The sequence below is a fragment of the Rhagoletis zephyria genome, unplaced genomic scaffold, assembly GCF_001687245.7.
Source record: "Rhagoletis zephyria isolate East Lansing unplaced genomic scaffold, Rhagoletis_zephyria_1.1 Rzeph_scaffold_01224, whole genome shotgun sequence".
Classification (NCBI taxonomy): domain Eukaryota; kingdom Metazoa; phylum Arthropoda; class Insecta; order Diptera; family Tephritidae; genus Rhagoletis; species Rhagoletis zephyria.
Window position 1 is genome coordinate 75,802 of NW_016158308.1, and position 18,683 is coordinate 94,484.

An 18,683-nucleotide genomic window follows, 5' to 3' on the forward strand; every position below is an offset into this window, starting at 1 on the left:
TCTATCGAAAACCAGAAACCAGAAATCGAAAAAATGAACATAAAAGTGCAAAAATTTATGGAATCAATAAATTTATTTTTACTTACTCTTTTAAATTTTTGTATTAGGTACTTTTAAAAGTTGAGCGCCTCTTGAGTTTATAACTTTTTATTAAACAAGTAGTTTTTAAGGAAAGAACACAACCGACTTCAAATTTAGGGGTACCGTTAATTTCTTCATGATCCAATCATCGGATCTCTAAACCAAATTACGGGACGACCCTTGAGGTACCATCTTTCCAATAAAAAAAGGATTATTGAAATCGGTTCACGTGGTCAAAAGTTATGTATTCCGGCGTATTGATAACCTCCTNGTAAATAAAGTGCAGTTTATGGATTTTAAAACGTTTATTTATTTATTACATACTGTACATAAAACTTGCATGAATGTATTTTAAAGAGCGTATTATCTGAAGCAAATTTTCAGTATTTTCCGGCGATATATATTCAGAAATATAAAATCCCCCCTAAAATATATTCCTGGGTGCGCCCCTGTATACACATGTAATCATAAGTGGGCGTACCTACGCCCATTTTCCAAAAATTAATTATATTCTTATTTTTCGCCTAAAAATGATTGTACATATCAATTTTGAGTGAGTAAGCTTCTGTAGTTACTAAAATATCGCAGTTTACGTATTTCTGAAAACTACCGTTATATGGGAGGTAGGCGTGGTTATCGTCCGATTTTGCCCATTTTCAACACCATCCGTCCTAAGCTCAAAAGAAGTCACATACCAAGTTTCGTTAAGATATCTCAATTTTTACTCGAATTATCGTGTACACAGACTCTTTTCATTCTGATTATTTATGTATACATTTGTCTATACATATCTGTCTCGATTAGTTTTGCCTGTTACAAACAACCGCATCATTGCATTGCAAATTTGTATTGCAAATTATTTGCAATACACAAACAAAATACACGCATTTGCATTTGTCATGGCTTGACAAATTTGCAATACCAAAAATCCATAGCATAAAAATGCTATGCATTGCAACTGTGGTTGATATTTCTATCAGCTGATTAAAAAAGGTTTACCATGACAGTTTAATAAAGGTCGCTCACAATCCATGGCATACTTCTGCAATTGCATAAATTTGTCAGCTCTTATGCAGCGAATCGCGAATAGCCCTAATGTGTTTTCAAATGTTAGTTTGAAACAACATCGCATCGCGCGATTAGTGGATTTGTACAGATAAACACCCAGTAGAAATTGGTTGTATGCATCCGTGAAGTTAGCATGCTGTATAAGAAAGTGTGAAATATTCATGAAGGGTCATGAATTTCCAAAAATTAAGTCAAATTCAGACGAACTGTAAGCGAGTTGTTGTTGAAGTAAGTATATTTCCTGCTAAATTTGACTACTATACAGCATCGTACAATTTTTGTAATATTTTTAGTCAGCGAACGTCCGTTGTAGTTGTTTAAGTACGTTTCCTGATAAATTTGACTACGATACAGCATCACACAATTTTTGTAATATTTTCAGTCAGCGAACATACGTTGTTGTTGTTTAAGTACATTTCCTGATAAATTTGACTATGATACAGCATCGCACAATTTTTGTCATTCTTGTGCAAAACTTTTTGTAAACGGACGTGTTGCGCGATAATATTTTCAGTATTGTGCAAAATTTTTAGTGGACGATCGTGTTGTGTGATATAATATAATTTCCTAGTGTCAGTGATATGCATCAGTGATCGGACTTTACAAAAATTCTGTGTCGTAGAATTTGGAAAAAAATGTGGTAGATTTCAAAAAAATGTGCTAAATCTCTGGGTTTGGATCAAAATTTTTACAAAAATTTAAAAAATTCTGCAGGGTTTGACCTAAATGGCAAACTTATTAATTAGACTCTAAAAAAATTTAATTTTAGTATAATAAAGTGCAAGATTGAAGTTGCTAAAAATTGTGTTGAGTTTTGGCAATTTTTCTCCTTGGCAGTGTAAAGCAGTTCCTTCCATATTAGGGTATTTTTTCGAACATATTTTAAGAGATTTATGCAACCTTGCGGAGTGCTGTCAGCTTTTCTTTTTATCACATCACGAAGTAGCGAACAAATGTGGCACGTTCCAGAAACAGCTAACTGGGATTTGCCGATTTTGTCAATCCTCAAGTAAAAGTAAACAACGCCTTAGAAACTTTAGATGCACTTAAATCTGCTAATACTTTCACAAAAATCGCCGTTTTTAACATTTTCGCTATTAATTCTTTTTATAACTTATTTATTTTGCAATTTAACACAATAAAACCGCGTTTCCTGTCGAAAAATTGATTACTGAGAAAATTTACTATTTTACATTTTATTTTATTCTCCCATTCGGATTTGTTTACTTTGCTTGAGAAATTTCATCGTCGCCGGGAATGTGGAATCTTGTATTATATCATACTTGTTACCATGATACAAATATTTAAAGGTAAAACCGCTCGCTCAATTCGTCCGCCATTAGGTTTTTTTGACGTGTGCTAGCATTTTGATTAAACTCTCTCGAAATGGTTTAAATGTCAAATAAATTCAAAAGAAACAAATGAAATTTTATGATTTGAATTTTTTTTATTCAAATGTGGGAAACAATTTAAAAATTTAGAGCAGAAAAATGAGTTGCTCTAAAGGCTGCGAAAATTCCGTTGTCCTCTGCAAGCAAAGCAATATCAAGTTGTTTTTAGTTCCCGCAATTACCGTATGAAGGACCGAGGTTTGTGGTGTTATGAAAAGGGTTTTGCNTAGTTCCCGGAATTACCGTATGAAGGACCGAGGTTTGTGGTGTTATGAAAAGGGTTTTGCCGTATTGCCCTTATGTATGCTCGGCTTATACTTTGCCACATCACTTGACTTAATATAAGCACAAGATATGTAGTTCTTTGGAACAGTACAGTGCCTTTAAGGTACAATATCTTCAAATGTATGCCAAAATCTTCGCTTTAACATGCGGGCAGAAGGCCCTTACACACAATTTCTTACATTTATTTATTTACATACATACATATGTATGTATGTACATTCAAATTTTGTTGTTTCGACAGAAATATATTTATTTGGTTTGAGTGAAAATAAAAACAAACAAATGAAATGGCGGCGAGAGAAAATTTCAAAAATGCTAGCAAACGTCAAAATTCCTAAAGTTGGCTCTCAGCGATTGTACCTTATAAATATTTGTATCATGCTTGTTACCATATAGTGTTTAGTGTTGGACAATTTTTTCTCTTAAAATCAAGAAAATTATGTCAAGCAAAAATAAAACTACTCAAAAACGCGAATATGTGGTAGATTTCAGACCTTGTGTGGTAGATGTGGTAGATGCTCAAAAAAGTGGCAGATCTACCACAATGTGGTAGAAGTCCGATCACTGATATGCATAGTGAGGCAGTAAATATGTCAATTAAAGAAAAATTGTCCAAATAGGCAATTGAGTGTAATATATCCCGTCATTGGTTTCATTCCTTATCTTTTTGGACTAAAATCTGAAAAGTGTCAAAATGCCAGAGCGTAAGCAAAATGTGCTCACTAAAAGAGAATAACAGGAAAAGTAAAGGAACGCAAAAAACCAAATTTGTAGTCCAAAGAATTGCAACAACAAAGCTAACGTCAAATAAGAATGGAAATGTATGTACAAAACACATTCACACAAGCACAAGCACAATAAAAACTTACTATATCAATTATTTTTAGCCTCCTTCACATTTCAATTCTTTTTTTTACTTTTTAGACTATTCTCACTTTTGGCGTATTCTTTAATTTCCGTTAATTTAAATTCAGTTGAGTTTGACACTTTTCAGAATTTTGCCAGAAAAAATTCTTCTGACTAAATCTGACTACTTCGGACTGATGAGAGTCACTCTCACCGAGTGTTGCTCTCTCATTTTTGCTGTCATTTCCGAGTTAAGGAACGCTTTTTGGACTAAATCTGACTACTTCGGACTTTTTCTGACTATTTCTGGGAGATAAGGAACGCTCCTATTCATGTGAATATCTCTTGAAAATTTTGAAACAAGAAGGTGTAGGTGTGCCCTAGTCGTACGCATCTTTAGTAAACAGAAAAAAGCCAACTGTTGAAATCATTGATTTACCTCCAGGTCAATATCTTCATTTTGGCATTGCGAAGGCAATTGAGCTTCTTGAAGTCAATGTAGAAAACTTGACCACAATGCATATTGATGTTGGTATTGATGGTTTGCCCCTTTTTAAAAGTTCGTCTATGAATTTATGGCCAATTTTAGGCGCAGTGTCAGAAGAACCTAGCATTCAGCCCTTTTTAATAGGTGTTTATGCCGGTAATAAAAAGCCAGAAGATGTGAATAAGTATTTAAAACCTTTTGTGGAAGAAATGCTAAATATTCAAACTACGGGGCTTATTTTAAGCGAGCGTAGGATTGATTTGAAAATAAGATTGTTTACCGTCGATACTCCAGCACGATCTTTTCTTACCGGGATTGTGGGTCATACTTCATATGATGGTTGTTCGAAGTGCGTGCAGAAAGGCAGGAGAATTTACAAGAGACTGGTGTACAGCAGTAGCATAGTTGGAAAACGAACCCATCTTGACCACTGTAATAGGGCTAATCCGTTTTATCACCAGGCTGGCTTCCGAAATAAGGGTAGTCATATTTTGGAACAAATAAATGTGGGAATGGTTTCGCAATTCCCACTTGATGTCATGCACCTAATAGACCTTGGGGTGTGTAAAAAGATATGACGTTAATTTGGAAAGATAAACATTCCAAAAGAAAATTATCTGCAGAAGAAAAGCTGGTCATGGATAATCGTTTCATAAGAATGGGGAAATATATTCCTGTGGAATTCTGTAGGAAACCAACGTCTTTCAATGAATTGTTAAGATGGAAAGCAACAGAGTTTCGACAAATTCTGATGTACACAGGTGTCGTGCTATTCAAAGAATTGTTGGATATAGATTTGCACTACCACTTCTTGCTGCTACATTGTTCCTATAGGATGATTTCGTACCCGCCAAACTGCACAAGGAATTTAGACACCGTTCAAAAAATATTGCAATGTTTTGTTAGCGACTATTCTGCTATATACGGTGAGGATAGGCTCACCTATAATGTGCATAATTTATTGCATTTGCAGATTGTGTTGAAGCTTTTGGGGACGTCAACAATTTCTCACCCTACAAATTCGAGAATCATTTACACATAATAAAAAAAGATATTCGACGGCCATCTAAAATCCTCACGCAAATAAACAATAAAATATTAGACAGAAGTAGAACAAAAAAAACAACATTTGATGCAAAACATAAATTCAAAAATTTGACAAAGCAACGATCTGCTACAACATCTTCATCAATTTATCGTACTTACAGCTACGATATATTTCATCTAAGCGATAGAACTCCTGATAATATCTGCTACTTGAAATCTCTTGAACCAATTAAAGTGAAAGGATTTTTAAAAACCATTGACGGAGAATTCATTATTAGATCTAAGTTTTTGAATGTATCAAATTTTTTCGAGTGTACTTTTGAGTCGTACAAAGAACTTGGTATTAGCCTTGTGGATAACTTATTGGGTGTGGAAGAAAATTTTAAGATATCAGATATCCATTGCAAAATTGTATACCTTCCGTACCACGAAAAATTTGTGGTCGTTCCCATACTACACCATTGCCATATTTAAAGGTATTTTAAAGTTTTTCGTAAAATAAATATATTTTTTTAAATAACAAACACATCGTGTCAAAATTATAAGCTCAACCCTGAAAACTTTTAACAATATTTTTTTTAGTAATTCTTTATCCAAAATATAGTTTATTCTTTAACAAAAAAAAAATCGATTTCTTATAAAGATTTTAAGTGGGTATGCAGTTTTTTAGCCCATTCAATTTTAGTATGATGAAGGACAAGATTGTCAATATAGGGTGTGCTTTCAATGTTGACACGCGTTATATTTGTGTAATTTTAATATAGGCAAAGATGTCACAACATCAACTATTTTCACCAACATCACCGTACAAGGTAACACCAATGCAAGAACACAATGACGAAAATGTTCTTACTCCTTTTCGGAATTGGTCGCAATATAATTCCGGCATTAGCGGAGCACCGAACCAAACAGCAGCAAATTTATTAACAGAAGGTACTTTTTTATTGTACATACATATGCACGTATAAAAATTACTAAATACGGATACTTTTCAGTTGCTACTTTGAAACGAAAGATGGATGAAGAAGGGGAAAAGAGTGAGGCGAGACATAAGGAACTGATGGAACAAAATGAAATTTTTTACCAACAAGCGAAGAAACAAGACCTGTTGATAAAGAGAATTGCAGCACAGTGTTTTCCGGATTCAGTTGACTTTAAAATTATTCCGTTCGGATCGGTTGAGGAAATAAAGAATGTGGAAGCAAATTTAGAGAATTATCCTAAAGGAGAGATGGTAAGTAATAACTTCAAGGCTCTATATTGTAAATCATGATAAAAATATAGTAAGGTAGAACCGTTCTCTCAATTTGTCCGCAATGATTTTTTTTTGAAGTTTGCCAACATTTTAAATATAAAAGTGAAAATAAAAGATTGAAATTGTTCGAAATTGTTGTTGCTTGAGGTTGAAAATGAAAATGTGTGTGTGAGTTTGTGAGTAAATTTAAAAATTAAATTGTTCGGAAACGTCAAGAATTTTAAAAGTGACTCTCAGCGGTTCTACCTTACTATATTTTTATCATGTTGTAAATTATATATTACGGGTATTCATCTAAACGTGTAAATGCCGCATAACCACGTAAACTCCGTAAATAAACCGGATTTCCCATACAAAATTAAGTGACTTTACCTATTGTCTTGTTATTTGTTGCCTAATAACAAACATATTAAAATTTTTTATTGAGATTAAAGCGGGTTTTTTAATTAAAAATATTGTGGCAACGTTGTAATGAATATAATTGTGGCGAAACTTCAGCCCTATACCTTGATTATCCAGTTATGGCTTGGAAATGAGAACTTTTAATGAAAACGAAAAATATGTTTTTTTCATTAAAAATTCTCATATTTCTGATCGCCAACTGAAAAATTAAAATAGAGGCCAAAATTGTTCCACAATAATTTTTTTGTGACTAAAAACGAAATTTTCTTATGGGACTAAAATAACAAAATTGTCGTTGGATTTTACACAGTGTAATATACATACACTCACCAGACTATGTTTCTGTACAGTGTCTTTTTTAAATATTTGCAATGTTTTTCGTAATATATTTTTTTCGTTAATTTTTAATAGAAATATATGGCATATAAATTAGGTAATGATTCAAAGTTTTTAGAAAATTTAGGAAAATTCGATAAATTTTCACCAAAATTTTCAGCTTTGAAATAAAATTTGTTAGAAATTTTTTGAGTATGCAGTTTTATAGCTCACTCAATTTCAGTATAATAAAGTGCAAGTTTTGAGTGGCTATGAACTACCGTTGATTTTTAAGAATTTTTTTTGCTGATGTTACTCATTTTCTCCATATAACGGATGCGTGATAATTTTTTTATGGGAAAAAATACCGAAGAGCGTTAGTAAAAAAAATTCTTAAAAATCAACGGTAATTTATAGCCACTCAAAACTGGCACTTTATTGTACTGAAATTGAGTAAGCTACAAAACTGCATCCTCAAAAAGTTTCTAACAAATTTTATTTCAAAACTTTGAATCATTAATTTATATGCCATATATTTCTATTAAAAATCAACGCAAAAAAAATTATTATGTGTATGTGTGTTTATTGTTTCCTTAATATTAACTTACAGCTGGCATACCTAAAGATGCACCTGGGAAGAGACGAAATTGCCAAATGTATTCCTATACTCTTAACGGAGCAACTGTTGCTAGACATTAACTGGTGTTTGGTAAATTGAATTGAAATTATTAAAGTTTAGAAAAGTGTAACTCGTTCTTTTTTGCGGAAGCTATAAAGAAGAAAGAGATGTCTTTTCCCGATTTCGAAACGGAAATACGAAAAGGTAAAGAAAGGCAAAAAACAAAGTTTACAAAACCGCCGCCAAGAATAAAGAAAAATCTACTGTATAATAGTTATTTGCTATTAATTTCTATTAATAATATTAAAGAACTAAATTTGAAATTTAATTTGTACGTTATAAAAGGTTTATTTTTATGCGAGGAAAAATTTAAAATTTTTACAGCTATTGTATTATTGCAGCACCAGTACTGTACTATCAATGCAGCACGAGTGCTGTACCATCAATGCAGCACCAGTGCTGCACCATCAATGCAGCACCAATGCTGGTCCATCAATGTAGCACCAATACTGTTCCATCAATGCAGCATTTGTAATTTTCTGTGCTTTTGGATGCATGTTGTACTAGTGCTTTTGCGTGTTTGTAACATTAATACAGCTATGTGCATGCAGTGATAGTACAAGTGTCTGGTTAGAGTACGCATACGCTCTGAGAAACCACGCGTGTTAAATGGAAATGAAGGTTCATTTATACTGGCATGTATGCATAGCCGCATGTTCATGCCACCAAAAGCGATGTCGTATGCTTAAAATTTCTACTGGGCATGTACCATGTATGTGTGTATGTGTTGTCACCGCTGTGCATGCTTTGTATACATATACTTTTTTAATTACATATGAAAAAGCATAAAAATACTTGACAACCGCATTCGCATCCGCGGATGTCTAAAATTTCACATTTGCAACATCCGTAGTATGTACATATGTTGTATCGTTGTATCGAGTAAAAACAAAATTTGAATATTCTTTACCTCTTATAAATACATAGTTTATACTTACTTTTACAATGAATATTTTGACTATATTTGTATGTACATACATAACGTCGTTTAAAGTACAAAACCGCGTATCGTGATTCTGGAAAACCGCGTAACTGACATTGGCTGTCAAAAATTGGATTTGCTCACACAAGCTCTTGGCTCAATCCTTATCCATTCGTCCTGAAATATACTAGGCAGATATGCGATTGCTTTATAAAAAAGAAAACCATTTTGAAATATGAGTGTTTTTACGCTCTAAAAAATAATTTCTACAACTTCACATACGCGGTTTTTCATTTTGCTGATACGCGGTTTTGCATTTTGTTGATACGCGATTTTGCACTTTAAACGACGATATTTATATATGTATGTATATACAATAGGGCGGGTACATTTTTTTTACTATGCGCATGTAGCATAGGTGGATTCTCCGTGTAATTCTTAACAAATTTGCCGAAGAAACCATGGGTCTAAAATCAATTTGAAGTTTTTAGAAAAATATAAGTGCAGAAATGGAATATTCATAAGGAAAAAACCCTTATTGCATGTTTCTATACAAAATTTTAGCACTTCCTTACGACACTAAAGCAAAATGCTAAGAAACCTATTTTCGCAATTTGGCAAACTCCAAATTGAGTTTACACCCATGGTTTCCTCGTCAAATTTGCTTCGAATTACATGGAAAATCTTCCATACAAATTGAACCGCCCCAATGTACATAGGTACATTCATTTGTCTATAATACATATGTTTGTAAGTTCGAAAAATTTAATGTTTGCAAAGTCTTTAATGTTTTATTTGTATTTATAATTTTTAATATTTGCAATACAATGTCTTGCAGTAACTTCTTTAAGCGGTATTCATAAATCATTATTTATACCGATAGCCGTTTGTAAATGAGTGTGCCCTCGTGAACTATACGAAAATTTCTCCAAGTGACGGATCGTTGAAAAAAGTATATCACTTTAAAGTATTTTGGCATAGAAAAATTTCATATACATATATGTAAGTTACTGACAGTTACATTTTAAAGTACGAAAAAATTGAAAAATAAATTTCTTCTGAACTACAACAGATAAACGGTACGAAATTAAACACTCTTGTAGTTAATTGGTCTTGCAATAATTTTATTTTTTCACCATATTTTTTTGGTGTTATTCACTACCATGCTACCATGAAGAAGCAGTGATGCAAAAATATGCGATTTTTTTATTTATTTATTTATGAGCCCCTTTAACAATTAGGGTATTCAGAAGACTTGTTACCGTCGTAAAATCTTAAGCTTACAATTCTTTATGAAAAAAAACGGTTAAAATGTTTTCAGAGGGTCTAATTATATCTATCCTGTAGGGAAACGAACTAGTGCGGAACTGGTTCGGTTCTAGTGCGTTTGGAACCATGACTAGTACGCGTTAATTCTCTTTTGCATGCTAGCGACTGGCGAATTTAACATTGCGATGTCCTAGGAAGTGTCAATTGTCCCCCGTTGCAACCCTTTGGCTCTAGTTCCGAATGAGTTCTAAATTCGACAGATAAGATTTAGTTCGTTTTGCATCCATTTTTCTATAGTTCCGAACCAGTTCCGAATTCGACAGATGAGATCTTGTTCGATCTGCATCCATTTTTTATAGTTCCCAACCTGTTATAAATTCGTCACCTTAGATCTATATTTCTAATCAGGCTTGTCGAAACATTTCCCTTTTATATTAAATACGATCGGTTGAAGGAAGGACAATACCATCACAAATGTTTAAACGCATTTATTAAAAATTTATAAACCACATTAGTAGTAGTAGTAGTATTAAACTTAAGTAGTAAGTAAAAAACAAAAGTGCGTTCTGCTTAAAAGTAAAAATATTAGTTCATTCTTAATTGTCTAAATTTAAGCATATCGATTTTTAAGTATGTAAATTCAGTTCTTTTTAAGCTTATATGTATATGAAGTACTTCGAAAGTTTTTGTCGTACTTAACTTAAATAAGATATACAGTCAGTCAATAAAGTTTAGGTACAGTGAAGTTTTTACAATACCGGCAACTATTTTTTAAATATTTTATTTTTCCCTAATTTTTTATAAAAATATGGTTAATTCTACACCAAAAACCCCAAAAATCAGAGTTCCAAACCTTATGCAAAATTAAAGAAAACTCCGCAAATTTCCATCCAAATATTGCAATTTACACTCTTTTTAGAAAAAAGTTAAGTATGCCGTTTTTTAGCAAATTCAATTTTAGTATAACAAAGTGCAAGTTTGAGGTAGCTAGGACTTACCATTGATATTTAGCAATTTTTTTTTTTTTGTTTGGTAAGTCCTAGCTTCCTCACACTTGCACTTCATTATACTAAAATTGAATGGGCTAAAAAACTTTTTCTAGAGAGCGTAAATAGAAAGTGAATTATTTTAATGAAATTTTGCAGAATTTTCTTAAATTTTGCACAAGGTTTGGAACTCTGATTTTTGGGGATTTTGTTGTAGAATTGACCATATTTTTATAAAAAATTACCGAAAACTAAAATATTAAAAAAATAGTTGCCCGTATTGTAAAAAATTCGTTGTACGTAAACTTTACTGACTGACTGTATTAAGGTCGCTGTACTGGATTGCATAAAAAAAATTAATTTTTCTTCTCTTAAAAAAAGGTAGCTCTGGTTTTTAAATAAAATCTAGTGAGAAAGTGGTAATTATTTTGACAGTTTTTTTTAAATGCCTCTTTTTCTGCAACTGCATTGCCTTTCTCAATTGTCCTTCAGGATCTTGGCCTTTGTTTATAGATTCACTAAGTATAATGATTATTAAGCAACTCAAAAACTATTCCAGCGTGATTACCGACGTATCCTTTTGAGAGGTAGCCGCACCCTTATAAAAGGAATAAGACCCAAACTTTTCAGGTCAAAATTTCAGTACGTTGTGTCTGTATGGCCTTTTCAATTTTATAAATTATCATTATTTTTAAGTGGAAAAATAAAACTCAAAATTAATGATAATCTCTGCGCGAAAAAATAAAAATCATAAAATAATCATTATTTGTAATCCCAAAAATAAGAATCAAATAATAATAATTTCCGTTTCAGCGAAAAAATAAAACTCAATAATAATTCATAAAATAATGACTAAATGCTGATTTAAATTATTTTACTCATAATGATTACCTTCCCTGCTTTTAAAATTACAAATAAAATAGTTTAGTGAAAGTACCACATTTCACTGCTTTTGGACTGGTGCGGAACTAGTTACTATCGGACTGGTACGTTTTTGGCGAAAAAGAACTAGTACTCAACTAGAAATCTGGTTCACTAGTTCGTTTTTTCCCTACAGGGTATATTCTTATTTCTAAAAGGTATTTTTCTGCTACCAAAAATATCTCCTTTAATATTTAGACAAATTTAATGAATGAATCTCATTTTGAAGGGGAGAAGCTTACGTACATGCGAAAAATATTCACGTTGTTCATATTTAGTTAATTATTAAAAAACAAGGGTTTTAAAAAGCTGAAACCACTGTATCTGGTCAATAAAGCTCCATATCTTGCATGATACTCTATTAAATTGAATGATTAAAACACCATCTTGAAGGACAGCTTCACCGGTTGCCACCTGCTTAAATTTTTAGTGACTACGGTTGCCAGACGTACTAATTTTATTAGTACAGTACTGATTTTTCAACTCTTGTACTGATTTTATTCATTTCTTCAATCAGTACGCTAATGTCCTGATTTTTGAAAATTTGTACTGATTTGTACTGAATTTTCAATTCAAACAAAATACTTTAGGATTGTCTTACGGTTTTTACATAACGTTGGAATTTGTTTAAACTACACTGTAGAAAGTAAGAAGAAAATTATTTAATTATAGTTGACATGTTTCAGATAATGTTTGATATGCCCAAGAAATTAATACAACAAAAAGATCAATCGTTTTATGGGCACATCGCCGGGTCGTTACGCACCAGTTGCGATAATATGATGAACCTCAAATTATTTAAAAAGAAGGCTGACGTTTTTTGGCGAGTGTTGTTAGTTATCTCGAAAATATCTTTCAGTTTAATAACAGCAAATTTGAATATTCGAATGGTTTTTGCCTATAACGTAGGCTGCCTTTTGATGAAGCCATTTTTGACAGGCGATGATCGCCTGCAAAAGTTGACTTGCTGTCTACCTTGAGGGAAGCGATTTTTGAATTACCATTTGCACTAGCGATTTTCCTTGAGCAATGCTGAATCGCCTAGAAAATCGCCTCATGTAAATTCAGCTTTACAATTTTTTTTCTCAATTTACTGACATTGTAAAAGAGTTGTGCATACAAGACATAGGGTTAAATACTCTTTTTAGAGTCTTTCCATTTTCCACAGCTTGAAAAAATATGTAATTTTCTTTCTTTCAATACCACACTCAAACGAAGCAACAGAGAATCTTAAGCATAAAATTTGCTTCCTGGCTCGAAGAGAGAAACCGGCTTCTAAATAAAATTTTTTAAAGTGCACTTCAAATTAACAGCCGTATTCTAACAAAGTCACAAACTTTAGCCCATCACTTCTGTGATTTCTACCGCGCCTCAAAGCTTGCTGCTCAAAAAATATGCCACTTCAATTCAATTTTTTATATTTTTGTGTATTTTTCTAGCACTCAAAATCGAATTTTTTGTGACAGATTTCTCGGCGCACTTGAAATCACAACAGTGATGAACTAAGTTTTGTGACTCTGTTAGAATAGAGTGGTAAAAGTAATTTAAAATTAAATGTATAAAATTATTTGACTATTTAACTACTGAAAATGGAAACTATCTCATTATTGCTATTCAAGAATGTCATAAGTACACTGAAAATACAATTTCGTAAATGTGCTCCGAAAAATTTTCGTAGTCTTGGTTTTTGTACAATGCATTGCAATGTACGAAACTTTCGTTCATAATACGAACACATTTTTCACAACGAAACAAGATTTTACGAACCATTCGTAAATATAACGAAAGGACTTTCGTAAAGCCTTTTTTCAGTACAATTTACGAAATCTTTCGTTTATTTTACGAAACACATCCGTAAATTACTGAACAAATCTCTGTACGAATAATTTTGTATCTTGTACGAAGGTATTCGTAATATTTACGTATGGTTTCAAAATTTACGAAATCTACAATTCTGTATTCGTACAATTTACTTAATACTTTCGAACAAAGAACAAATGCAGAAACATTTTTTTTAAATTCGTACAACAACGAATATTTTCGTACAATATATTAAATTACCGTCAGTTTAATATTTCATAATGTTTTTATGTACTGCGTGTCATTGCGAAAATACTGGTTGGCTACTGTGAGACGTATAATATAATTTTAAAAGTTTTAAGAAGCTTTTGCTGGATAAAAATACGATATAAAATTAAATGTTAAAGCTGTGGATAAATGCTTTTAAGCATACAATGTTTTTAACATCGCCCACGCTGAGCCTTGCTCTGCAATGTGGGACTTCATAAATAGGCAATTTCATCAGTTAACTATCAACGGCAAGCCCAAGCCAGGAACAGACGCACTACTTAATGAAATTTTAAGTAAGTACATGTACGATTTTTCACTGAAACTTGCCTTCAGACGCCTTACAATTTTCCTTTAATTTATAGTCGAGAAAGGAAACAAACATCGAAGAAGCTGCGAATCTGCCAAGTACCTCCACATAAAAACATTGCGAAACATTTTGTTAAAGAAAAACGCTTAAAATTAGGAATAAAAGCAAAATAAAAGTGTTGTGTTATAATTCGTCTTATGTTTTTTACAGTGTAGTGAATGAAAGCAATCGGAAGTTCTACGAAACAACCGCAGTTTTTAGGAAAATAATTTCGTTAAATATACGAACTATTTTGTGCATTTTACAAAAATTTCGTAACAAAATAAAGAAATAGTACGAAATTCTTTAGTAAGTAGTACGAAATTCGTTCGTAAATAGTACGAATACTTTCGTAAAATGTACTAAGATCTGATGTCTCATATTTACGTAGTATGTACGAATGTATGTTTTGTACAATAAACGAAAACTTTCGTGGCTCAAAATGACGAAAACTTTCGTAAAATGTATGCAAGTTTTCATTATATTTACGCTGATTTTATTTTCAGTGTATAAAATATTTTATTGGCTCCTGTGAACAGTGATGTGTACACTCATGTTAAAATGAATAAAATTTTTATTTTTTTATGAACTATGTTTTATTTATATATCAAAATAGTGTTAAAAATAAGAACTCTGGCGTTTTAAAGTATTATCTGTTACTTACTTTCATAATTTTGATTTGAAAAAGTGTACTGAAAAGTACTGATTTTTTAAGCATTAAAAAGTCTAACGTAATGATTTCGCGCATAAAAAATCTGGCAACCCTATTAGTGACTTAAATATGTATCGAGTAAAATATTGCAACGCATTCATGGAATGAAAAGCATTTAAATGCATTATCTAATAAAGTAATAATTTTGAAGAGGGTTGCGAACTATTTAAAAACTAAAATCTATATATATATGTATAAAACAAAGTTGCTTCCGTAATACCGAACATAGCTCTAGAATGGATGTTTTATGTGAGCTGTCTTTTTTGTTGTGTTAGTCTCTCCCAAGGAAATTTGAAAAAATTTGATTTGATTAAAATTATAAAATCAGCGTTATAATGAGTTTCCCTTTCTTCGAACCGTTTGTTTTCGGGCGAATTCGCGAATATGGTTCGATTGCTTAGAAGAAAGTTTGAATTGTTCGACATTGTACTTCGAGTGTCCGTAAACCATTCGCCGATCAGAGTATAAAACATTGGCTCAAGCAACCGCAATTTACAAAGATTGGCGATTAAGTAGCACTGCACATCAAAATCCTCAGCAACGTGCCCAAGTTAATGAACAGCTTTGAGTGCCTACGTCGCAAATTCATGCAGGATAACCTCAGGCGAACCAGCTCCTTAATAACTGAAACAAAAGCAATCTGCATCGTAAAGTGAGAAGATGTACCGTACCATTGAGTACATCGAACTTCTGTGAGTTACCATTTGTCTATCTGATGTAATTTGCTAATTTTACAATGCGTAAAGCTTTTATTCGGAGACAACAGGATTTAGTTCTGCAGGGGTTAAAGTCAAATTACTACAGTTAGCTGAGCCACCAGAACCCTTGAGCTCATAACTTTATGGCGCATTACCAGAGTAAGGACAATTCTTGAGAATGACCACAACCGCAATGATTAGGCAGTTAAAGGATTGCATCTCAAATAAGTCTATGTATACTGGATTTATGTGGACCAACGATACACACTCAACCAACGATACATATTTAACACCGAACCAGATCATTGTCCAAGACAGTGAAGTAAGGAAAAAAGGAAGTCATTAAAATTTATTTCGTTGGCAATTTTGATATCGAAATTGATCACCGTTGGGCGACTAACTTTACCGTGAAAGGCCAGATCATTGAAAATTGCAAGAACTTCGTCACGGACACAACGTCGGCTCAGCGACGAGTCGCCACAGTGCACATAGGAGTATCTGTGGTATAAAACCGGTCATAAGTCAGATTTATCAACTTCGATAAAAGTGTTTTTAAGCATATTTGGGGTAATCACAGCGGCGTCGTGTTGTTGTAAGTCGTAAGCTTTAAAAGGTTAAATAAATGTTTAGAAAACTTGAAAACACAACCAACTATTTTTAACAGTACGACAATTCATACTATAACTAAAAGTAAAATATATTTTTAGCCGTTTAAATTTTACGACATACAACAATATGATACTTACGGCACCGTTGTGAAACCCCTAATTATTTCTCAAGCTATATAACCTACCTATGATGAAAGATAGTCTAGCTTTTAATAAATAACTACATCAAGTACGAAAATAACATTTTATAAAATAAAAGCGAAGGGTACAGGAGCAAAAGAAACATAATTTCATATTTTACTAGACCCTACCTACAACCAAGACTAAGTTTTGTTTCGGGTGTATTTCGTATTTTTTTTTTTTGTAATTAGATATCGTTGTTTTTGTGTGATAAAGCGTAAATATTTCTACAATAGTGCCAAATTTCATACCATTTTCTATTATAATTCAGAAGAAATTAATTTTTAAATTTTTAAATTATGCCGGTATAAATATTATAAGTACTTTTATAATGATATACTTTTTCCAAAAATCCGTTAAAAGATTAAAGTTTCGAGATACAGTTCAATGCAAATACATTCTTACTGCTCTGAAAAATTCTCGTCAGTTTTTATTACGGAAAAATGTATGAAAAAGGTTTAAATTTGTCAGTAAAAAAAAATGTGTCACCGATAGTGAATTGGGATATTATTTTCAGCTTTGTAGAAAAGTTTAGAGTATTTTCAAACTTGTTTCAATTATCCTCTAGTTGTTGTAGACAAATGATTCAACTAAAAGTATTCTATTTTCTTTCAAATTTCAAGTGCAATCTAAAAATAACTTATGTCCTTGGCTTATAATAATTGTATTAGTGGATATTCAAAAAATACAGCTAGTAAAGGGGCACTAAAATTGTCTATTTAGCATCGATGGTTGAATGAAAAATGTGCTAACAAATATTTGCTTTTTTATATCAATTATTTTAGTGTAGCTTTTGCAACGGCCTTTGCGTGTTATATATAGAACATTTGTATATTTTGCACACGTCTCCAATACATAAATTATTAGCCCCATTCTATCGCGAACGAGTACCAAATGAACACTACGTAGGATAACGAAATACATACAAGCAAATTAATTACACAAACTAGGCCGATTTGAGTAAGGTCGTTAAAAAATAAGCAACCTGAACCGGATAGTAATGAATTGCTAATAAGTTCTGGCAATCTGGATATTTTTGTCCCATTCTCATTGATTCATATTTGTAAGCAAATATTTTGTAAAACTAAACAAGTTTTTGATTTTGTTTATAAAATTTATAAATTTAACCATGTGTTCCATGGTAGATATCAACTGAGCTGGTTATGCACCTAAAAGAAAAGTTTAACCGAGAGCAGATTTCTTTTGCCACTCGTTTCCAATAGAATTAGGCTAGAATTTTCGGTCAAGTCGCTTGATTATTTAAAATTGAACAAATATTTGAAAACACATATATGTATGTAAATCTCAAAATGACCAAAACACATATTACACATTAACTGAAACATAGAAGCATTTTAGATGAAGTCGGTTATTATTCTGATCCTATCATATGTGCACCTTAGCAATGCATACAATAAATATAGACAAATCCAGAAGTCTTACCGAAACGGCGTACGAAGTAACGATAGGCCTGCTAGTATAGGTCCTGCGGGTAGTAAATCCACTTTCGTAAACCATTTTCGTTCGTATTAGTTTTATAAAATAATATTTCGGTTTAATTAAAAAAAAAATTATAAATATTTCACCAATATAATTTGTATGTCCAGAGAATATTTTTATGTTCGTTTAGGCTCGATGTAGTGTGTTCACTTAGCGCCCGCTCGAGTTCTTCTAGTTTCTGCAACGTTCTTTGTACGTGATTTTGAATATTTTTTTTTATATTTGACTGCAAAATTACAGCGTACCTTCCGCTCTCTCAGTGCTAAATTATTTTTGGAATCACATACACCGAGACAACCTACGCAGAGGAATAATGTATACAAGACGCAAGTATATACATACATACACTCATGGAAAAAAATATCTGTGCAACATTTTGGCCGGTTTAAACTATTTTTTTTTTGTTTATTTACTGTTCATTCATTTTTTATAAAACCCTAATTTCCCACTTTGTACAAAAATTAGGAAAATTCATCAACGTTCCATCGTTATTTCAAATTTGCAATCAGAATTTTTAGAAAAATGTTTGGTATGCTTAACATTCGAGTTTATTCTTTAGAATTTTTGTTTTGCTGACGGTGTTGTGCATTTTCTTATAAAAAAAAATCGACCATA

At 32.1% G+C, this 18,683-nt stretch overlaps 2 protein-coding genes across 2 annotated transcripts in view; one reads left to right on the forward strand and one right to left on the reverse strand.

Annotated features, from left to right (window-relative positions):
* LOC108363239 (uncharacterized) overlaps positions 1-8,069 on the forward strand; it is a 32,033-nt gene extending 23,964 nt beyond the window's left edge. The window contains exons 2-4 of the mRNA XM_017616533.1: positions 5,970-6,138; positions 6,201-6,439; positions 7,788-8,069. Coding sequence (XP_017472022.1) covers positions 5,970-6,138; positions 6,201-6,439; positions 7,788-7,895 — 516 coding nt within the window. The 3' untranslated portion in view covers positions 7,896-8,069. The remainder of the gene's footprint in view (positions 1-5,969; positions 6,139-6,200; positions 6,440-7,787) is intronic.
* LOC108363240 (uncharacterized) overlaps positions 1-18,343 on the reverse strand; it is a 60,422-nt gene extending 42,079 nt beyond the window's left edge. The window contains exon 1 of the mRNA XM_017616534.1: positions 18,012-18,343. Coding sequence (XP_017472023.1) covers positions 18,012-18,086 — 75 coding nt within the window. The 5' untranslated portion in view covers positions 18,087-18,343. The remainder of the gene's footprint in view (positions 1-18,011) is intronic.
* Positions 18,344-18,683: the final 340 nt, after the last annotated feature.